Source organism: Gigantopelta aegis, chromosome 3 (genome assembly GCF_016097555.1).
Source record: "Gigantopelta aegis isolate Gae_Host chromosome 3, Gae_host_genome, whole genome shotgun sequence".
Classification (NCBI taxonomy): Eukaryota; Metazoa; Mollusca; class Gastropoda; order Neomphalida; family Peltospiridae; genus Gigantopelta; species Gigantopelta aegis.
In genome coordinates, this window is record NC_054701.1 from 31,233,502 (window position 1) to 31,257,393 (window position 23,892).

Here is a 23,892-nt window from a genome sequence, read left to right on the forward strand (position 1 = left end):
TTCTCCGATTGTATTTTTTCCCATTCCTATCTGTATCCTATGACTGTCGAAGGCCATTGTACTTGCTGTCCTGTCTGGGCAAGTGCATATAAAAGATCCCTTGCTGCTAATAGAAAAATGTGTTTTTCAACAGACTAGTATAGCTGATGATTATAAACCATATGCTTTAGTGGTGTCGCTAAACAAAACACCAACTTAAATGTACACTTAGAATTTAGCATTGGTGTCCCACCACAAAGTCATTTCGTAAGAGCATCTGAAGGACATGGGTAGTAATTGTTTTCAGGGTATAATCTAGACAATTCTTTGTCTATGCCAAAAAGTTGCTCAACATTCATTCAGTGAAGTTGGAATAGTCTTACATATAGAACACAAACATGGAGATGGAGGAGAACGGTTCATTACTTTATTATGACACTGGCCGCTGTGATATTTTTTATCATACCATCTCGGATTATCCTCTCGCACATTACACACAATATTGCTACTCAAAACATGAACATGTACTTTGTTGTAATCACCAGTTCTACCAATAACCACTATGTACACAAAGACCTTCCACATACAAATCTGAAAAATATTTATTAGCACATAACCAACATTGATCTACAATAATAGTGATCAGATGACAATGGTGAAGTTATTTTAACTTGATTTGTCACCCCGACCATCCGATTTACAATACTGTACACAACACATACTTTACTGGTTGTCCATGACGATGGGTTAATTGTTTGTGAGAGATAACTTGATATAGTGGCCTTCGACCTTCCCATTGAGCCATTCAAACTCTCTCAGTGGAGTCCAGTGAGACGTGAACCTAGTATCTGCCAGCTTTAAATCCAGTGACTAAAGTTGGCAAGGTTACTCATTACAAACCAGGATATGTGGAACCTGCAATGCCTGCCACAAACCTCGCCATAAAAAAAATTGAGGGAAGTTATTAATTGCTCCCATAACTTAGATTATGGGAATCTATTTAAGATAAGACTGAGCATTAATATTTAATCCTTGTTAGTACTATTTAAAAAAAAAAAAAAAAATGTAAAGTGCAACTACAAATTAATTTTATCCTTGAATCGCTCTGAAGGAAACTGGAAACCACAGTGATACTAGATAGCTCCCCTTAAATGGTGAGGTCTGCTATGCTGCCAGTTAGCAATCTTCCCCTGTGGTAATAAATTCAGCGTAAAGATCCATTACTGCACCCACACATTTGGTAAAACTAAATACTCCTCTCCAATTGAACGTAGTGGTGTATTCACTCTCGGTTGAACTAGTACTTTCCTTAACAACATCCCACTTACATTCAGGGTAAAGATCTATTACTGCACTCAAGCATTTGGTACAACTACATACTCCTCTCCATTTAGCCTAGTGGTATATTTACTCGTTCCTTAACAGCATCCCACTGTTTTGAATGGGATATAAACCCGTACCTATCGGCCTTGAGATCAATGACATGTCCACTGTGTATCAATTATCAACATTTAACAAAAGTATTGAGATTTCTTACTGGTTTATCACCATTAGTTCACTTGATGTATTTTACTTGTATAGACAGACTAACTGCACATGACCTACATGTAAGTGTATGTAGATCAATGTCATTTCATAACATATGCAAGCAGAACTGAGCTGATGATATCCTGTAAGCTATCTGTGTCAATTCAGTCCATCTGAACTATCATGTTGGTCAGCTCCTTATCACTGATATTAGTGGTCCTGGTTAGTCCCATTGCATCTGATAGTCGTAACGCCAGCACATGCTTACACTGAAAACACAAGAATCAACAGATCTGAAGGAGGAAAACATCTATTTTAAGTTCTCAAAATAAAATATTTTAATACAAAAACATAAAATTATTGTTCTGGAAATATATCTTTTAAGATAATAATTACCCATTTTAAGTCAGTAAATTGTATAAAACATACCGATTGGAAACAGTGGAAATGAATTATTAAACAAATATATTTCCAGATATCTATTAGGACTGAAATGGTGAAATGCAGTCTGATTTTTTTTCCAGCTTAGAATTTCAGTACCAGGTATATAATATGTATACACGTAGGTGATCCATTATTTACCAAAATGTGATCTTCTTTCAGCAGGACTGAAATATAAAACAAAAAAAACAAACAAAGTGATTTGTCCTGCAGTAAAATGTACACTCAGTCATGTATGTGAATGATTGTGCTATATTTCGATAATTTCAAAAATATAGGAAGTCATTCAGAGATGAAAGATTTTTGGATTTATCCAAAAATTCATTATAATTTCTTATTGGTTTTTCGCTGTTTGTCCAAAATTTCCATATTCTTCATTCAAAGCATATGGTATGGTTTTTGCTGATGCTTTGCATACATTCTCAATGGGGTCTGCCATTTCAGACCTTTGTGCAACCACCCTAACCCCAATTCAATCTCAGTACCTGACCACCAGTATTAAAATTTCAAAGTCAACTTTCATCTACGAGTTTCACTGTGATTCAAGTGCTAAAGGATATCAACATCAACATGAGCAACAAGAATTCCATGGATTTAAATGTCTTACCTAGCTTAACATAAACTTACTCAGGATCACTGATAATTGCATCTATAAGATGTTCATCTCAATGCATGTTTAAAAATTTTTTTAAATTCAATTCAAATATTAATTAAAATAATTTGTTTCATACGCATTGTGATGAATATTTAGTTACTATAAACCAAGTTTCATTATATCTAAATGTAGTACTTAAATTGTGTGAGAAATGGAGCTAAACGCACAATTTTAATGTTGAGTTAAAACCAGCAGAAATGTACTACCGGTATCTATATCTCACAATTTTACTGGGTAAAGATGAGACAATTAAAAAACTCTGATACACATACCAGAATATCTGTATGCAGGACAGGAGCAGTATCTGGAGTTGAGAAAACAGGTATATGGTTTACCAGAACTGCCCATTACCTGGTCGTAGAAAAGAAAGGAATGTTTGATTAATGACACCCCGACACTGTTTAACTGTGAATTTATTGTAGATTATTCAATATATTGTGACATGGTTTTTTAGGGAAGGCCCAGGTCATTATTGTGACACATACTTGGTCTAGAGAATAAGACTGGAAACCTGCTTCCTCTACATATATGTTGACTACTACTAGGTTTAACTGGCAATCTAATTAAAATTAGCTCCACTATTACATGTGGATCTAACAGCAGCCCGTTGGAGCTCATGTCCAGTTGACCTTTCATTCAACCAATCAAAACCTTACTTGCAAAATCATGCCACTGATTTAAAAATAATTTGAAAACATTCAGGATTATGCTGAGGGTATATAAAATAATTCGGGTGAATTACGAAGTATGCCGGAAACTAATTTCAATATAACATTTTATATAAAATTTGTTTCAAGACGAAAAAACACCCGTGATAGTATAGCCATAAAATCTGTTTATAGGGCGTATACTACCAAATCAAATCCCATAGACGACAATAGTAACATATGCGGCTAAAACTCCTACCTGCAACGTATCAACCGACATAAACGCCACGGATATAAATACTACCACCCCTTACACTTAAAGTGAATCAGAAAAAAATGGGGGTCAAGCTGCTCGTTTCTGAGATAACGGGTAGCGTCTATGACTACCCTAGTTTCGCACAAAATTCGAGTACTTTTTTTTACAGGTACCCCATACATGTTTCAAGCACAAGGCTACTTGACACATTGGTACTAGATGAAATAAAATTGCACATTTATTTTACCCAGATGAAACTATTATTTTTTACAACCAACACACTCACATTTATAACCAATCACAGGACTTGTGGTGTTCACTTCTCTATCAAAAGTTGGGTGCACCTCGAGCTTTGACCCAGCCGGAAGTTATTTGGTATAGTACTACCTATACTAGTATACAATCCCGAGTTTATTACTGCACTTTCCCCCCTGTTTTTTTAATGTTGAAATAGACCAACAAGTTCGCCTATTACATAAATAGTCTTGCCCGATATTTTTAGAATTTGTATGCTCCCGAATAACGCTATAAACAGCGAAGTGTAATTGGTCGATATTTGAATTGTTATTTATAGATGAAATGTCACCTGAACATGGGAGTCCACACAATGCTGTTAGATCTACCAGGGTAGACCCAGTAGAGCTAATTTTAATCAGATTGGCCTAAATGGCAGCAAATGATCTTTTATAAGACTAGTTCTTTCCCACAGACAGGACAACACATGCCATGGCCTTTGATATACATGTACCAGTCATGAAACACTGTGATAAAATCTAGAACGACAAACAAACAAAAACCATTGGGTCCATACACTGAGGTGTGGTCTATAACTATCCTCTTATTTCTTTGTCTGCAAATTAATGTTACATTATATTTATTAAATTGTTGCATATATGGACTGGATGTACTTGAGTAAAAAAAAACAAGGTAACAAGCAAAATGAACAAACCGAAACAAAATGAAAAACAACCTGATATAACTTGCGACCACTGGGTGAGATAACCATGGTTACAGCCTTGTTGTCAGTCAAATCCAGTGCTGGTAATAGCGGAGTCTGATATACAAACCGAAGACTAAAAAAACAAAAACATTGTATGGAGGGATGGATGAATAAATGGGTGCGAGGAATGAATAGAAGGATGGCTATCATCTGAATGAATAACTCAATCAATGATTTAATCTAGCATAAAACAATAATCAGCTAGTTTTGCATAGATTTGAAAACAAACCAATTCAGTCTGATTATCAGTGATAATCGGAGAGAAAAAGTGCAAAATATTTATCAACTTTGAAATTCATGTCTCCATTGTAATATTTTTGAAATTGGTATATAAACATAGCACCTGGCTGCCACAATTTATGTATTACCAGAATATTGACAAGTTTAGATAATTTAAAAACAACCATTCAGACAGCACTATTAATTAGCAATACATATTCCCTACCAAGATCCACAAATCTTCCACGTTCATGGGCCATAACTCGGTCAAACACGGATTAAATCTCCATGAAAGTCAAATTTGATCCATATAACTTTACATGATAAACTGTTACAAAAAGTTTCAGCTCAACATCTTGAGGCATTGCTAACAAAAGTGCAGAAAACTATATATGAGAAAGATAGACAGACAGATGGACAGAAGGACAGACATGAAATCTATGGTACTTCCCTTCGGTTGGACAGGTAAGGGACTAATAAGACAGAATACTACCCAAGAGTCATCTACATGTAGATGAACTGAACTCAATTTTGAAGAATATTCAGAAACTTTTTGAATTTATGTCAAGACTAGCCAGTAAGTGTGACAAACATACAAGGCAATTTTTAGATGCAATAATTGCAAATTAGACAAATACAGTCAGTCTTGTCAGTACATACTTACGCAGATAGGATTTCATCTGTCACTGAAACACAAGGAATACTAATATTAATAATTTTGCATGTACTTAAATGGATTTATTTATTTTAATGAGCATTATAAAAATATCTTAATTTAATTTACTACACCTACATGTACACTCTAGCAACTTACAGTGCCCCTTTTCCTTGAAAATATTCTCTGCTTCATGAATTAGCTTATCACCCACTGAGGTCACAGGTTGGCCTGCAAATACAGAATTATGTGTATATCATACATGTATATACATGTAGTGTACTAACCATATGAAACAATCTTATAAGACATAAGAAAACAAATACATGTACATGTGTATTGTTTCTCATCACTCATTTGTTTTAATGTGGATCTGATTAATCTTGATATATGCTAATTTTGACAAATAGTCTTTAGGGGAAACATGCTACATTTTCCCATTAGCAGCTAGGGGTGTTTATATATATATATATATATATATATATATATGCACTTTCCAACATATAGGACAGCACATACCATGGCCTTTGATATACCAGTTGTGAGGCTTTGGTTGGGACAGAAAAAACCTAATGGGTCTGTTGAGGTTTAATCCTGCAACAAAAGCACTTCAGCGAAATGCTCTATCCACAGAGTTAAATTCCTCCCCTTAATCAAATGGATTAACAGCTGTTAATCAGTGCAGATAATTGAGACTGTGGCAATAGAAATTTCAGGGCTGGGGGCACGGATGGACTATACGATTGATCACTCTCAGTTGAACCATGCAACAGGTTTTTCCACCAGTCACAGCCATTTCCCTATGACTGGTAGGCTACTCCAAAAGCTGTACTATGTGTTTTCTCCATCTATAGAAAATATAAAAGATTCCTTGCTGCTGTTTGGCAGAATGGTGGTAGCTGGTTTTCTCTCACATTCTAGGCCAAGTGTCAGAATATAGTTTAAAATGTACCATAGAATAAAGTTACCTTTGGTTCCCTCAACATTAGCTTATGGGCCTAGACATACATGTAGATAAATCGTCAACTAAAAATTATCTTAGTCTATCTGCAATATCCTTGATTTAGACCTAGTTAATTCTTGGTTGACTAAATCTATGCAGTGGGTGTTTTCGTCAGTGTACTTTGGAAGAACATTTCCTGTAAATTTGTTTCATTTGCCCCATCCTTCCTAAATTATATGGGGTTATATCCAATTATCGGCGGTTCGTTCGCTGAAGATGCTTTGTTTGTTTTATTCCTATCCCAAACAGTGCCCCACAACTGGTATATTGATTTGAAGGTTAGGATTTTCTTCTCTAAGACTATATGTCAAAATTATCAATGCTTAACATCCAATGAATAAATGTGCTCCCGGGGATTTGATTTAGCTCTGTTGTTTGAGTGCTCGCTTGAGGTGCTTATATCACAGGATCGAACCCTCGGTGGATCCATTCAACTGAATGTTTTTTCTCGTTTCAACCAGTGCACCACAACTGGTCAAAGGTTGTAGTACATTGAAATAACTTTATACAAAACACAGAACTCATTTTTTTTTTTTTTAATTCAGTGGCAAAGTCCGAAATTAAGGAGCCCACCTCTTGTTATTGAAAAATAGTGGTGTTGTCATTGTGACAAGTGTCTAGTTTTGTGATATAAATGTTAATCCATTGCTGATTGACTACAACACAAAATTTAGATGTTTAGAATTATGAGATAACTTTGATGGAATGTAACACATCTCCCTGTTGGTGCATTTTCTGTGGGTCCAAAATGGTGGATATTTGTTTATATTTTAATTAAGTACTAAATTTCAAGTAACTTTTCCATCTAATGAGATTAACCATCCAAAAATGCCCTATTTTAATAACAAAACCTGTTGGTTCAATCAGCGTACATATTATTTCAATATGAGCTATTGTGAATAGACATTTTTATCTTCAATGTTTAAACATCTGCAGTTGACCTCAACTGTACTTTAAGTGTATTAAAATGTTGGTAATATCAGTCACTGTATTCTTGAACTGGCCAGGACCATATGTATATGATCAGTGGTGGATCCATGATTTTTTTAGGGAAGGTTGCAAGGTTTAAAAAGGGCAGCTATAGTAACCTACTCAGTGTAGATGCAATGTAGAAAAAGAGCCCCCAACAAAGTCAAAATTACAGTAACTGGCATTACATAATAAACTTCTGTAAAAACATCCAGCTAACCAAGATATTAAATAACCCCACAGTGACCACTAATTTGACTATTTTTAAATTATACATGTATTTATCTGTTAAACACTAAACAGTGGATTTCCCAGGCATTTTAAAATGGGGTGGGGGAGACGGTACACTCCCTAAAACCCTTGCCTTGGATCCTAGTTCACCAAGGTAAACATCTACGGTCCATTTTTTAACATTACGGCACAACAATAAACATCACAATAATAAATATCGTGCCGGAGACATTTATCTTGATGAACTACTTGGATCCGTGGTCGATTATTATATATGTATTATGCTATATAATGTCAAATTATATTGATTTAATTGATTTAGAAAACTTATTAAAAGGGATATACTGGAACTGAATTCATGTAGATATATCCTCTATCTTTAAAAGTTAATTCTTGAATTAGAACTAGTTATTCCATTCTACTAAAATAAGTTAAAGAACAACATTCTTTCAACATTTGACGTTTCACCTTCAGAAACTTTAGAACAGTTTAACATTTTGAAGCCATCTTCAAATCAAGACATAAGTTTGATTTTTCGATTGGCTGAGGCGATTTTATTTCGGTAACATTCGTCAGATCGGCCGAGGCGTTCGAGTGGTGAAGTTATTTTAACTCGGTAAATATCGTATTCCTTCGGAAAAATGATTCTTTGAATTTTCTTATTTTCTGGTGTTCCGATGTATTCCGATTGTAATGTTACGAAGCATAAGCCAATTGATAAACTAAAAAGTGTGTCTGCATAAACTGACACGAATAAATATGGCAGCACAAGTGGAAAACATTGAATGTCTTCTTGATAAATATCTGCCTCCTGCAGAATTGGCAGAGGCTAAAAGATTGATGTATGGTAAAGAGCTTAGGTATGCTTAATTCGTGTAATTATACATAACTTATGAAAACTGTTATAAGCATGCATAACGAATTTCACCAGGCAAATGTCACGGTTCCCTTTGACCAAATCAATTTCCATTGCCGATGATGTTAACAATTTCTAATAAATCCGATATAGATCTATACGCAAGATAAAACATTAACCAGCATTCAAGCTTCTCCCCCCCCCCCCCCCCCCCCCCCCCCCCCCCCCCCAACACCAACAATGCCTCTGGTTACGGTGCAGTGGGATTAGTCATTGTTAAGTATATTTTCCCACGTCTTGCTATCATCCATCTAAAAATTATAAAAATATATCCTTTAATTTATAGTGTTTTAGGGGTGCATAACTATATAAGTGCATAAGTCAGGGCTTCTGCCAGAGGGTAAAACGGGTATGGCACCATACCCAAACGTTTTTGCACATTTTATTTTTTATTTAAAGTTAATTTTCTTACAAAATTAATTACTCTTTATCATTACTGTATGATTTTCTTAACCCTAACCCAAAAATTAACCCATTTTCATTCTAGGGGAGGACATACCCTTTGTTGACTTCGGTTACATTCAATTCCATATCACCATACTAAAAGTTTTCGAAAAGAGTTTGCCCGTACCCCTCTATATCAAGGCTCTAAAGAGTAACCCTAAAACTAACCTTAACCACTGAAAGGTGGGTATGGGTTGAACTCATGCCAAAGTTTCTTTCTGGTAGAAACACTGTAAGTGTAGGCTGTGTAAAAGCGCTTTTTGTTAAATTATATTTTGCGAAGATGACAGCTAGCTAACTATATCTCTCTCTCTCTCTCTCTCTCTCTCTCTCTCTCTCTCTCTCTCTCTCTCTCTCTTCTGTCTATCTCTTTCTCTGTCTCTCTCTCTCTCTCTCTCTCTCTCTCTCTCTCTCTCTCTCTCTCTCTCTCTCTCTCTCTCTCTCTTTTTAATTTTTGTCCTACTGTGTAACAAGTTAATTTATGTCTAAAGTGGGTGTTTCGTTTATTAATAAAAATCAGTTTAGTCCATTATGAATTTTTGATAAGTATGTGACAACTATTATTCAGTATATTTTGTTCATTAACCTGTTTCAGAAAATTGGAGCTTCCTAAAAGTGCAATAGCCTTGTCAGAGGAAAGAGACTTTGAACTCCAAGGGTATGGTTTTGATGCACTTCCTGAGACTACTCGCCCGGCCAGGGTCATCCGTGTTGGTGCCATACAGAACAAGATCGTCCTTCCAACTGATGCACCTATTGTCAAACAGGTTTTTCTTTATTGAATTGTTTTACAATTAGTCAATTTTCTTTTCTGCTGAATTTAATGAGAGGAAAAATCACAGAATGCACTTACTACATGTATGGTCGATCCCAGTCGGTGGGACCATTGGGCTATTTCTCATTCAAGTCAGTGCACGACGACTGGTACATCAAAGGGTGTGGGATGGTGCATATAAAAGATCGCTTGCTACTAATGGGGAAAATGTAGCCGATGATTCATAAATCAGTGTGATCTAGTGGTGTCATTAAACAAAACAAAAAGTTTACTACATGTAGGCTATATTCATTTATACCTAGGTTGTATTAATTTAAATATGCTATTACTAAACATGTTAAAGAGTTGATCAAATTTCAGTACATGTAAATGATAAAATTTCAGTACATGTAAATGGGTCAATCACTCCAAGCTCACCTGAGGTGCGATGGGTCATAGGATCAATCTTCCTTAGTGGATTTTGTTTTCTAGTCCCAATCAGTGCCTCACCGCTGGTACAACAAAGATCATAGTATAAAACTTCTGTATATGGGAAAATGCATATAAAGGATTCCTTGCTGTTCTATCAGTAAGAGTAGTCTATGTATGGCAGTATCTCTCTCTCCCTCTCTCTCTCTCTCTCTCTCTCTCTCTCTCTCTCTCTCTCTCTCTCTCTCTCTCTCTCTCTCTCTCTCTCTCTCTCTCTCTCTCTCTCTCTCTCTCTCTCTCTCTCTCTCTCTCTCTCTCTCTCTCTCTCATCAAAATGGGCTAACTTGTTGTTAAACAAATATTTCTTGTCGTCTTTTTATACCAAGTATTGAAATAACTGCACTTGCTGCATTATCGTTAAACAAAACATATATATCTATACAGTGCAATAGTTGTGATATATACTTAGTATATGATTCTCTATTTCAGAGGGATGCGCTGATTGAGCGGATTACCCAGATTGCCGATGTGGCAGCCATGTGTGGTGTTAACATCCTGTGTATGCAGGAGGCCTGGAGTGAGTTTATAGTGCACAGTATGTTCAAAACACAACTCAGGCCTCAGGATTTTAAATTTTATGGCAAACACTTTTTAAATTTCAGAACACATTGGTTTGATAATCATGGTAATAGTGGATTATGTTACCTGATAATGGGAAATAGATTTTCAGTCCATGATGTTTCGGACACTCTACTATTTGGTATTGGAAATTATCATTTCCGTGAAGTCCGGAAGCTTGCAACTAACAGAAAAATGACAACCAGTCTCCTTAAAATAGTTTTTGGAGAAAATTTCTTAAAATAGATAACAGGGCTTCTAGAATTGTTATAAAAATCCATTAGCCATGGGATTAATGATTTATAAATTTTACTAACCATGATAAAAAATTCACTAGCCCTACTTTTAAGTAAATACCATTTTACTAATAGCAATAATCGGATATGTCATCTAAAGAAGGAGATAGAGATTAAAAAGCCTTCGATTGGAGGAGGGATATTCATATTTACAAAATAGACTTAAATGCAGCATCTGACAACTTTTTTTTCACTAGCCATCAGGCATGAAGATAGTAGTTATTTACTAGCCCAACATTGAATATCACTAGCCATGGGAGTGGGGTTACCATAATCTAGAAGCCCTGGGTTTAGGCTTTTAAACAAAAATATATTACCTAAAAGTACATCTAGTTGTCTCTTAGTTCTATAAACTGATTGGATTGCAGCATTTTAAAGACTGACCTGTCCCATAGTCTATAATTGTGCTGTTTAGTTTACCATTTGAACCCCTCCCTGTCATAGACAGAACTCTCTGGCGTAGTCAGAGGTTGTGCCTATGACAGGCGTTCTTGAGAAGTTCTCTGATGGAAGCATGCCAAAAATGACCCACCCACACACCGTTTGATTGGCAATGCACAGCATGTCCAGCAGTTCTCATGCAAGGGTCCATACACCTTTGTCAGGATAAAATTCAAGGCTTTTTCCAGGACTTTCAAAGCTTTAAAACACATTTTTCAAGGCATGAAACTGCTACATTGTAAGGCAGAAGGGTGGATGTATGGTGTCTTCAAAACTCTACATCGGTGGACATATTCTTTGTTTGTTTTTCTCAAAAGTTGTAGTATGTGGAAAAAGATCCCTTGTTGCTAATGGAAAAATGTAGCAAGAGAGAGAGAGAACCTGCTGCCGTATAGACAACTCTTCCTCTAAGACAAAAAGTAAAAATTCTCAAATGTTTGACATACAATATTTAGTCAATGAAAAATAAATCAATGTGCTCTAGTGGTGTCATTAAGCAAAACCAGCAAACTTTTATGATCATCTATTTGATGATAATTTCATGAAAAGAGCCTACCAAAAGTGTGTCTTAGAGAAGTAAATTTTAACATCATAAGATGTGTACATGTATGTCTTTCATAAACATAAATTAATTTTATTTCCTTGAATGTGAAGTCTATTATAAACTAGTTGTGATAACTAAACTATTTTTGTTCTTCAGCTATGCCATTTGCATTCTGCACAAGAGAAAAGTTTCCATGGTGTGAATTTGCTGAATCAGCAGAAAATGGTCACACAACCAATGTCATGCAGGAGGTGAGTCATTCTTTGATTTGCTGTTACACCTGACCGGACTAGTCCATTTCGAATTAGATCTTGCTGACCACTCAGGTGTCAGGTCTTGGTCAGTAAATCCAACCAATATGTTATTGTGTCAAGATGAATTTCATTTGACCGATCAAAATGGGCATAATTATGCCAGTGTGGGTAAATAAGAGGAATCATAATTTGTGACTAAAAATCATTTGGTCGCGAAATGACATTGACTCGTATCAGAGTTATCAGCAGGAATGAAATATTTGTTTAATGACAATTAAGCACATTCTAAGCTACGGTTTTGTGATCTCTAACGGAGAGAGAGAAAGGGAGACCGAGATAGAGCGAGAATCAATCCATTGCCACCACATAAGCTACCCCTCTTTTATGGAATGAATGTTTAACAACATCCCAGCACAAAAAATACATCACCAATTGGGTGTCAAACAAACATAAGTACAAAAAAGGAAATGTTTTATTTAATGACGCACTAAACACATTTTATTTACGGTTATATGGCGTCAGACATATGGTTAACGACCACACAGATATTGAGGGAGGAAACGCGCTGTCACCACTTCATGGACTACTCATAACAGTGTGTTTAAAAGTGGGGGAAATACAGATAACAACCAAAAGGCGTATGAATCTGGTGTTTAAAACGTACCATGCGTGTCTGCTGAAATTGTCTGCCAGCATAATTGGCTGCTAGAATCCGCTCGGTAAGAAAAACCCACAGTTAGACTTTTTTCCCTTTAATTCAAAGTGAAGATCGTTTCAAAGTAAGTATTTCTTGGTCTCCATGAGCTCAAAATAGATCACAATACACGATTAGTGTGTGAAAATGTGATGGTAGTCGTTATTTTGAGCGCAATTCGTTCCGAGCAAAATTCCATGGAACTGTTCAGAAATGCTAATGGCTTAATGGCTAGGCAGGATAAACCTCACCGTTATGCTTGCACGCGAGGTTAATCTTGAACTATCCTAAACCGACCGTACATCAAGCGAGTGCTTTACCACTGGGCTACGTCCTGCCCATACAAAAAGGAATGATCAACATCAATATAAAAAATTTAAAATTAAATTAAAATACATTGTAAAGAACCAGGTTCTTTAAATACATGATCATATAGACAAGATGCATATAGTACATGCATGCCAGTTGTGAGGCATTTTGGGGGAACGGGGGAAAAACCGCTGAGTCCATCAATGGGCGATCTCCTATTAGCCATTGCACCCTAGGGGAGTGTTCTACTACTGAGCCACATCCCCCACCCACAATCTGATAACTTGGACCAAGGTAGAGCGGGTGTTAAATCTGATTTCAGTAAGATTGCTGGAAACCGATCTGAGATGTTATAGCACACAATATTTCACAGAAACCATCGTTCTGTTTGCATGATGGTTATGCAACTTTAAATTCACACCAAACAATTGGTTATTACACATAAGTAAAATCACCTGAACCAAGTTTTGGTTACCTAAGATTTCGAAATATTGTCAGCTGGTGTTAGCAGCCCAACCATCGGTTGACATTCATTTTATTATTACTGGGAACAATGTATTTTTAATTAAAACATTTGATTCTGATTGAAATTTGTTTTTACAGTTGGCAAAAAAATACAACATGGTGATAATCAGTCCGATCCTTGAACGCGATGAAAATCACGGAGATGTACTGGCCAACACTGCAGGTACTTATGTAAACAGTGACAGGAATTCACAGGAGCATATTTAGCCTAAATATATTTAGGGTAGGTGGGGGTGAAATAAAAAAAGAATTGGGGCAATTTAATATAGGGTAGTGCTTATGGTTTGAAAATCAACGGTGAGCAAGAAACTGCTCTCCTGAAATTATGTAGGAGAGCAATTGCTTCCAGTGTATAATTCACAGTAATTGTGAATAAATATATTAACAATATTGGTGTGTGATGAGGCAAGCAGTTTTGCGCCCACATGGTAATAGTTTTGCACAAGGACACGCGAGAGGGAGCAATTGCTCGCATCAAATCGTAAGGACTGATAGGGCACTTTAAAACTAAACATAGCATATTTTCTTATTTTTCTAACACACACTTTCTGTTCCGGCCCTACTCAATGTTTAAATTACAGCTGTTTGGTGTTTAACATGTAAATGTGACATGACGTCTTGATATTGAACCAGTTAACATCACAAAGGCTGCTCTTAATGAATAGAAACAAAATAGTTTTCCTATGCACTTCCCACAGACAGCACAGCAACATACCACAGACTTTCATATTCCTGTCAAGAGGTACTGATTGGGATAGTAAAAAAAACAACCAAACAAACATATCCACTAAGCAGAGATAAAATTCAGTATTTTTTCAGAATTGCGGATTATCAAACTCTATAAGTCTCAAATATTTTCAACTTCTCAGATTTTGGTGAAATGTGCAACTTGTGTCGAAAAAGATAGTGAATTATTGATGGTGAAATGATACTTGGTTATTTTATTTATGTAAGATTTTTAAAGTGAAATGATTTGTGCTTTTCCAGTTGTAATATCAAACACCGGAGCTGTACTAGGCAAGCAAAGGAAAAATCACATTCCACGGATTGGTGATTTTAATGAAGTAAGTACTGTATATGTACATATGAGTTTTTCACATCTCTTTAATCTGGATATAATTTTGTAATGATTATAAATATTTATAGATGACTTGTGGCAATCTGTTCTTTTGAATTTACAGATACTATATAATTAAACAGATATCTAAGTCGTGATCTAAATTTAGACTCAAGATATTTGATTAGACTTGTATATTGCTCAACTATGACTGAATGTTTATTTGATGAACAGTGAATGTATACTGTATGGTGTTCAGCATTCGAAATAAGCACTTGTCCGTTTGTCCTGACAAGTGAAAATCTGCTCGGGCAAGCAAAATGTACTTTGCTGGTTATCCGGTGGACAAATAAAAATGTTCAGTGCAGTTTCATTTTGAGCAACCAAAAACATTGTCCTTGCACTTGAATGAAACAAATCATTTATTTGTACAAGTTAAATTATAGGTGGACAAGTAGATTTCTAGATGTATTTGTCCGGTGCTTATTTCCATCACTGGTGTTGGTATAACACGACAAAGTTTCTGTGAACACACAAGCTATGTTCATTGAACAGGATGTTAAAACTGCTTTGTGTGAAGTTTGCTGCATCATGGTACCAGCAAACTCATGTGTTTCTTAAAATGATATAATGAATATACATGTACATGTACATAGCATTTTGGAAATGTCTCTACATGTTTTCATTATACTTCTCATGAAATTAATATTTATATTTATTAAAATAACTTTCCTTTTGGATGTCAACAATTTTAAGATTAATGCCAAAGAAAATGTACAAATTTTGTTAGAATTTTTTTTATTTAAAAACTTCCATATTTGTTATTGTGAAAAGTTGTGAATGTATAATTTTTATAGGATGTAATATTCTATTTATTGAATTTTTGAAACAGACATTTGTCATCCTTGATTTTGTCGCGAGCTGACAGTGTCACATGATGTCCGAGTTGCCAATGTCGGCTAAATCTGTAGACCTTTGTTGCTTTTGAAAATAACTCTTTAGTCTCATTCAATTAAAGGATAATTAACTTCGAACATTCTAGTCTACTACTTTTATCACATTTTGTAAACGAAGCAGGTACCAATCGATTAGATTGACAGTAAATGCACCTTGATTAATAATAATATATGTAGTATTTAATAATGGTCTATGATCCATCCCCATCGTTGGCCACATTGGTCTGTTTCTCATTCCAGCCATATCTTATTCCAGCCAGTGCACCACGACTGGTATATTAAATGATGTGGTATGTGCTATCCTGTCTGTGGGATTGTGCATATAAAATATCCCTTGTTACTATTGACACCCAATAGCCGATGATTAAAAAATCAATGTGTTCTAGTGTCATTAAATAAAACACATTTTTATAATGGAAATTTCGATATCACAACAATTTCGATATCATGACAAAGTGACCCAGGGATGAACGTGGTCATTGTAACGATGTCTGACTGATATTCAGATCACAATATTTGGTTTTGGCGTGCCAATCTTGCATTACATGTATGTCTTATTCTGTATACTAGTTGCTAAGTTTGTATTTTATCTTTGTTGCAGTCTACTTACTATTTGGAGGGTGATTCAGGACATCCAGTGTTTGAAACTCAGTTTGGTATGTATTGTTAGCATCACATTTTTAGTCTCGCAAAGCAGACAAGACTGTAACAGGCCCTAATCTTGCCGACGAAATTAGCTTTCTTTTTCACCGAAAGTCTGCTCAAGTCACTGAGTTATTAGCAGTAGTGAGAAGTTAAAGTCGCTGTTAAATTTTGGACCTAATCCGATTTCAAAACCGAAATCACAACAGATGTCAAGACCCTGACTTGTTTAATGTGATAACTCATTTGGCACCTTGTCATCATATGTCGGTCCATGTTTTTATTTTGGTGCCAGACTGTATGTGATACATGTCGCTCCGTTTGCTGTAACCAGTCAATCGCTGTTAATCTTCTGCCAAATTCATTTCCGTAATGCCAGAAAATACTAATTAATACTTTAATTTTAACATAATGCACATTCTCAACTGCTTAATAATATGTTTTTAATGAAACATGCAATTGTTTTGTTTAAATTAAATTATCAAAAGTAGTATTTTATATAGAAATATTAAGATTAGAACCGAGTATATAATTCGGAATTTTTCTGATTGAATGTGCGAAACGTTACAAAATGTACAATAAAGGTTCACTTCACCTATTTTTTTCAAACTTCTCCCCTTTCTCCTGGGAAGGGAAAAATAGTCACTTCTCCTACTTTTTCAAATCTAGATTAGGGCCTGCAGTAATAGCCGTCTTCTATCTTTGTTTTATATTGACAATTCTGTTGTTTTGTAATTTGCATTATGTAGAAGCCTAAAAAGTGGAAGTTTTTTTTACTCTCATTGTCATGTTTAAAAAAATGTTCTTTAGTCATTTTATTGTTAATTACCCATGCATCCATCTATCTGAGAGCAGGATATATCATAGTGGTAGAATATTCACCTGATGTGCAAACATTTGTCTGACAAAGCATAGGGATCTTTGGGTTATTTCCCTTACCACCAGTTCTCAACATGTAGCACATGACAGGCAGTCCTATTTGAGGGAAAATATATTAATGCTACTGGAAAATGTATCACAAAAAGGAATTCAATTAAACAATAAAATGTAGGTTAGTGGTAGAGCATTTGGATACGATGCAATGAGTCAAATGAGTTGCCCTCTGTTTTTTCTCATCCCAACCAAATGCTCCATGATTGATAGTCCTTTCCCTCATCCTCAGGTATATGGGACAGAGCTATATCCCATGAAAGAAAGCCATGTAAAAATATTCTATCCCACATGGGATATGATGTGCTTGTGCTTAATATGATGTTGTTGTTAATATGATGTCATATTAAAGCGAGAGGTAGAGAGTGATGTGAGGTCATTAGACCACAATTATAAATAAATATTTTGTCATTAAAACATTCATTATAAAGGTTATCTTGTTAATTTGTAGTCTTAACTTATATTAAACGCATGAAACAAACACAGCAAATACATGTATCATAATGTAGTTTATTTATGATAAAATGGTAAAAAGAAATAATTACTTTTACAGTCATCACATGACCACATATGATGGAGTCTTATATTCTTTCATTATATAATATATTTTATTGTATTTTGTAGGTAAGATCGCAATTAATATATGTTACGGCCGTCACCATCCTCCTAACTGGTTGATGTATGGCGTTAATGGTGCTGAGATTGTTTTTAACCCTTCTGCCACTGTTGGAGCTCTGAGGTTTGTGGTTTTTCCTTGCAAAAAATGTGTTTTCAGTGACAAAAAACATAATTATTGTGAAAAACCCAAACATCTACTATAATTTTAGTCTGATCAAACCCAGACCTTCAGTAAATGAGAATTCTCCAAAAACCAGACATTTTTTAGGATCCCTTTTTAAATAACTACACAACAGAACCTCTCTAAAGTGAATATTCCTTAAAACCAACCTTTTTACTTGGTGCCGTGGGTGCGCAGTTTAGAGGGGTTTACTGTATAATGTAGATCAGTAACAAAATGTTTTCTATAGCAGTAGGGTGCAATGAAAACCAAACCTATTTTATTTTATTACCGAATGACAGCACGTTTATGTTCCAGTGAACCCATGTGGCCAATAGAGGCAAGATGTGCTGCTATTGCTAACAGCTACTTCACCTGTGGGATCAACAGAATAGGCTCGGTATGTTATAGCATGGAAAGCATATTAATTACAATCACTTAAAATACACCTTTTTCTTTACTATGTATTTTTTCTTCCAGTTCCACGTTAACGAAAACAACAGTCCATTTAGATAGATAAATATGATTTGTATGGATGAACACATTAATGAAATAATAGAATTAAAGAAAGAAATGTTTTATATAACGATGCACTCAACACATTTTATTTACAGTTATATGGCATCAGACATATGGTTAAGGACCACACAGATATTGAGAGAGGAAACCCGCTGTCACCACTTCATAGGCTACTCTTTTCGATTAGCAGCAAGGCATCTTTTATATGCACCATCCTACAGACAGGGTAGTACATACCACATCCTTTGTTACACCAGTTGTGGTGCACTGGCTAGAATAAGAAATAGCCCAATGGGCCCACCAGCGGGGATCGATCCCAGACCAACCGCACATCGAGCGAGTGCTTTACCACTGGGCTGCGTCCCGCCCATGTGTTTGACATCATAAGCTTTCTGCTATTGTTAAGTTATTTTCGACTAATACAGTACATTGAATTATTAAAACTGTACATCAAACACATTTTCTTGTTTAGAATATCAATGTCTGTATATTCAATGTGTTTCTGTTTGTCCTAGTGTTTGTACCAGAACAGCCTAAACTTAAATGTACAGAGAAACTCCTCTAAACCGGACACCCTCGGAACCAAGTAAAAAGTCAGGTTTTAATAGGTATCTGGTTTAGAGAGGTTCCATGAAAAACTTTCGGTTTTGGGAGGTATTTCCAAATATCTAACTTTTTGTATATACAACATTATTGAGATATAGAATCAAGTTTGGGCTACCTCAAACATTAGGATGGCCAGACACACTTGACATTTATACAGATACTGATACTCAAAACAAGAAAATGATTTATTAATAACTGTAAAGGCTCTATTAGTCGGACACATTCTAGTGACAGAACTCTCAGGATCGTCTCCTTAATAGGTCTGGTCACAAGCATTGGAATAATGAGAAATAATCAGATTAGCAAGGCCTATATTTTCGAAGCAATCTTAGCCTATGAAATCATAAAACCATCGTAAGCTATGAAGGAAGGAAGGAAATGTTTTAATTAACGATGCACTCAACACATTTTATTTATGGTTATATGGCATCAGACATATGATTAAGCTCTAAAATGGCTTCGAAAATCAGGGCCCAAGGCTTTCCAATCTAATTAAAATTAGCTCCACTATTACATGTAGATCCATGTCCAGTTGACCTTTCATTCGACCAGTCAAACCCTTACTTGCAAAATCATGTGAGTGATTTTAAAAGAATTTGAAAACGTTCAGGATTATGAAATGATTCACGTGAATTACGAAGTATGCCGGAAACTAATTTCAATATAAAATTTGTTTCAAGACGAAAAAAACAACCCGTGAAGGTATACCCATAAAATCTGTTTATACTAGTATACAATCCAGAGTTTATTACTGCACTTTTCCCTCTGTTTTTTCAGTGTTGAAATGGACCAACAAGTTCGCCTATTGCATAAATAGTCACGCCCGATATTTTTAGAATTTGTATGCTCCCAGATAACACTATAAAAGGAGAAGTGTAATTGGTTGATATTTAAATTGTTATTTATAGATGAAATGTTACCTGAACATGGGAGTCCACACAATGCTGTTAGATCTACTGATAGACCAGTAGAGCTAATTTTAATCAGATTGAAGGCTTTCAAACACTTGAACATATTTCAAGTACTCTCATGTAGCATATTAATTGAAAACTTGCAATAAAAGTGAAATATTTTTTTTTTTTTTTTAATTTAGAATTGATACAAACACCATTTTAAAGTAAAAAATATTTTTTCATTACAGGAAACATTTCCCAATGAATTTACGTCGGCTGATGGCAAACCAGGTATGTACAAGTCACTATGGCAACTAAAAGTTTGTTTATGATTTCTTTTTTCCCGAAACTATTGTTCAAGATAAATTCTGAACAACAGGCTGCTGGTACAAATGGATTATGCCACTAGCTTTTTTATGCACAAACTCTGTGTCCTGCATACCCAAAGTATGAAAGGGAAGTAACTTCATTCAGAATTGTGTAATATTGCCTTAATTAAAATTGTAGTTTGATTATATAGAAAGAAATAGGCCAAATTTGAATTTCTCAACAGGACTGTATTTTGTAGACATAAAATAGTAAAGAGTCCAACTTGTGATTGTTGTGTAAACATATTGCCTATGAGATCAAATCATAGTTAGGTTTATCAGGAAGGGATGCACCTGATCAATGAAGGGGGGAAAGACGTAGCGCGGTCGGTCTGGGATCAATCCCTGTCGGTGGGCCCATTGGGTTATTTTTCACTCCAGCCAGTATGCCACGACTGGTATATCAAAGGCTGTGGTATGTGGTATCCTGTCTATGGGATGGTGCATATAAAAGATCCCTTGCTGTTAATTGAAAAGAATAGCCCATGAAGTGGTGACAGCAGGTTTCCTCCCTCAATATCTGTGTGGTCTGATGCCATATAACCATAAATAAAATGTGTTGAGTGCATCATTAAATAAACCATTTCCTTCCTTCTTCTTCCAGTAGCCGATGATTAATAAATCAGTATGCTCTAGTGGTGTCGGTAAACAAAACAAACAACTGAACAATGAAAATAAATTGTAGGGGTTTGGAATATTAAGCCCCTCATATACTTAGATTATGTTACATGCATTCACGGATATCCACATATGCATGATTAGGGGTTATTTTTATTTTTAAAGTTATAACCATTTTAGTACTGACGATAAATACAATGATGGGGTTTACATGACAGGGTGCGTACGCGGCCTTGAAATCCTTGAAAGTGCTGGAATTTAACCACCTCCCATTCAAGGCCTTAAAAGTGCTGGAATTTTTACTCTGTGATGAAATGTTTTTCTATTATTCCAAAGAACTATGAGACAACAACAAACAACCACAATTGGCCCCAAAAGCAGCCAAATTGCAAAGGCAGCCGTGTGGCCATCACAATCTGTCACCCCCTGTATACATGGACTGTGCCACTCCTCACATGTGCTATCCACAAATGGATGTGTTCATGTAGCTGGCAGGGGGTGGAGGGTTTTAAACTTGTTATATACCTAGGCAGAATCACGTGGTATTTTATACATCATGTACACATGCGCAAGGCGATTCTTTTTAGCATTGGTAATGTTAGGATAGGTCTATTAATTTAGTTGCAGTCAATATACTGGCTTTAGAATAGAATTTATGATACATAATAAAATTTATTGCCAAATGTAATGCATAGCAAATATTATTACAAATGAATACACATGTATATATATTACTTAGTCAAGTTACAGTTACCGGGGTAGTCTTAACTTATATTTTACTACCAGGAAACATTTTGTTTTCAAAATCATGATTAGTGATATTTCTAGTCAGTTGAAAATTGATTAGCAACTACTATTTAATGTTTTAAACATTGCGTAGCAAATTGCGACGGGATACAGAACAAAATGTTCCCGGACTGCATGCAATGTAAACAAATATAACAGTTGGACATATGGTTTTGCTGTCCTTTATAGCTTTTAGACTATCATATAATAAATTATGTTGCCTTTCTTAATTTAACAGCACACAAGGACTTTGGACACTTTTATGGTAAGTCGATTATTTTTCTACATGTATATCTACATGTAGGTTGAAGGTAATTAAATAATTGGAATTTGGTACTCCATTTAATAACCTCTGTTATGCATTTTCCATTGTGTAAACATACAATGGGGGGAAAAACATGTTCTCTTTTGTCAGTGTTAAAGAATAACTATATTATTATTATTATTACTTAACTTTATATATATACAGTGAAACCCCTCTAAACCGGACACTCATGGGACCAAGTAAAACATCCAGTTTTTAGGGGTATCTGGTTTAGAGAGGGCATGTTCTGTATTGATGTTTAAAAATGTCTGGTTTTCAGGGAATTCTGGTTTACAGTGGGGGTCTCACTGTATATACCGCTTTTAAAGTTGGGGCGGGATTCAGCTCAGCCGGTTGAGTGCTTGCTTGAAGTGCTTACGTCGCAGGATCAAACCGCCTTGGTGGACCCATTCAACTTATTGGGGTTTTTTCTCGTTCCAACCAGTGCACCACAACTGGACAAAGCCTGTGGTATGTGCTTTCCTGTCTGTGGGAAAGTGCATGTAAAAAATCCCTTGCTGCATTAGGAAAAATATAGCGGTTTTCCTCTGATGACTACGAGTTAGAATAACCATCTGTTTGACATCCAATAGCCGATTAAAAATTAATCAGTGTGCTCCAGTGGTGTCGTTAAAACAAAACAAACAAACTTTTAAAGTTACTGTTATTATTCTGAGATTTGCAAATTGTATCTTTTAGAATACATTTACACTAGCTGCCTTGATTATGTCCAGGGTCATTTTGAAATCTTGCAGTAGGTGATGATGCATGCAATACATGTCTGTAGAGCAGGTGAATCTATGTAATGTTATAGTTGCTGAACTCTGGGCAATGAACTCCTGCTAGCTGGCAGTATTTCAGTAACTCGCGAAAAACAGAAACGCTGATGTTTCCTGTTTGTTCACACTTATGTTAGGGTGTGTAGCAAGGCAACATGCATATGCGACTGTTGACCATGTAGATTCTCTCTAGCCTGGTCTCTCCAGGGATCTGATTCACAGAGCTCTTAGTGTGTCTCAAGCAGCTTTGCAACATTTTTGCAAGTCTTTTAGCATGGTACTGGCATGCATGCAAGGGTACAAAGTTGTAAGAGTTTAGTGGGTTTTGTTTGGGGGGTTTTCTGGGGGGGTTTTTTTTGGGGGGGGAGGTTGTTTGTTTGGCAGGGTTTATGGGGGAAGTGAGTGCATTATTTTCTCTCCTTTGAAAAATGTCTGCTATATTTTAATTACATCAAGTATCTATCTCCAAAACCCAGCTATCCTTGTTTCCACTGTGACAAGTATTTGTTTTTGTTTTGTAGTCATTTTAAGGCATTTATACCATACCTCTGCTGTTTAGTATCAGGTTTTGCAATATATACTTAGTCTGGCCATTTAAGAATGTTCACTACTATTATTTTACTACAGTGAAACTCCTCTGAACCGGACACCCTTGTGACCAAGTAAAAAGTCCAGTTTTAAGAGGTAACCGGTTTAGAAAGGTTCTCTTCTGCACAGATATTTAAAACATGACCATGAAAAATGTCCCGTTTTGAGGGAATTCCAGTTTACAGAGAGTCCAGTTTTGAGAGGTTTCACTGTACCAGTGACTTTTCATTAATATCTTTATAATATAGTGGCAAACAACACG

At 35.6% G+C, this 23,892-nt stretch overlaps 2 protein-coding genes across 4 annotated transcripts in view; one reads left to right on the plus strand and one right to left on the minus strand.

Annotated features, from left to right (window-relative positions):
• Positions 1 to 392: 392 nt before the first annotated feature.
• LOC121389777 (zinc finger SWIM domain-containing protein 7-like) lies at positions 393 to 8,171 on the minus strand. Of its 2 annotated transcripts, none has more exons than XM_041521429.1 (7): positions 8,051 to 8,171; positions 5,539 to 5,610; positions 5,389 to 5,410; positions 4,476 to 4,578; positions 2,875 to 2,953; positions 2,047 to 2,114; positions 393 to 1,775 (listed from the first exon to the last, which is right to left on the minus strand). In XM_041521429.1, exons 1-7 carry the CDS (start codon positions 8,076 to 8,078, stop codon positions 1,671 to 1,673), a joined length of 477 nt encoding a protein of 158 aa, XP_041377363.1. In that variant the 5' UTR covers positions 8,079 to 8,171; the 3' UTR covers positions 393 to 1,670. The 2 variants fall into 2 exon arrangements, with proteins under 2 accessions (XP_041377363.1, XP_041377369.1); XM_041521435.1 differs by having other exon boundaries at positions 2,089 to 2,114; positions 8,051 to 8,139.
• Positions 8,172 to 8,322: 151 nt separating this feature from the next.
• Positions 8,323 to 23,892, plus strand: part of LOC121367885 (beta-ureidopropionase-like) — a 39,199-nt gene continuing 23,629 nt past the window's right edge. For both annotated transcript variants that reach the window (XM_041492330.1, XM_041492331.1), the window contains exons 1-11: positions 8,323 to 8,442; positions 9,538 to 9,709; positions 10,615 to 10,702; positions 12,181 to 12,275; positions 13,885 to 13,969; positions 14,794 to 14,870; positions 16,421 to 16,475; positions 18,016 to 18,130; positions 18,488 to 18,569; positions 20,436 to 20,478; positions 22,198 to 22,224. In XM_041492330.1, coding sequence (XP_041348264.1) covers positions 8,342 to 8,442; positions 9,538 to 9,709; positions 10,615 to 10,702; positions 12,181 to 12,275; positions 13,885 to 13,969; positions 14,794 to 14,870; positions 16,421 to 16,475; positions 18,016 to 18,130; positions 18,488 to 18,569; positions 20,436 to 20,478; positions 22,198 to 22,224 — 940 coding nt within the window. In that variant the 5' untranslated portion in view covers positions 8,323 to 8,341. The remainder of the gene's footprint in view (positions 8,443 to 9,537; positions 9,710 to 10,614; positions 10,703 to 12,180; positions 12,276 to 13,884; positions 13,970 to 14,793; positions 14,871 to 16,420; positions 16,476 to 18,015; positions 18,131 to 18,487; positions 18,570 to 20,435; positions 20,479 to 22,197; positions 22,225 to 23,892) is intronic.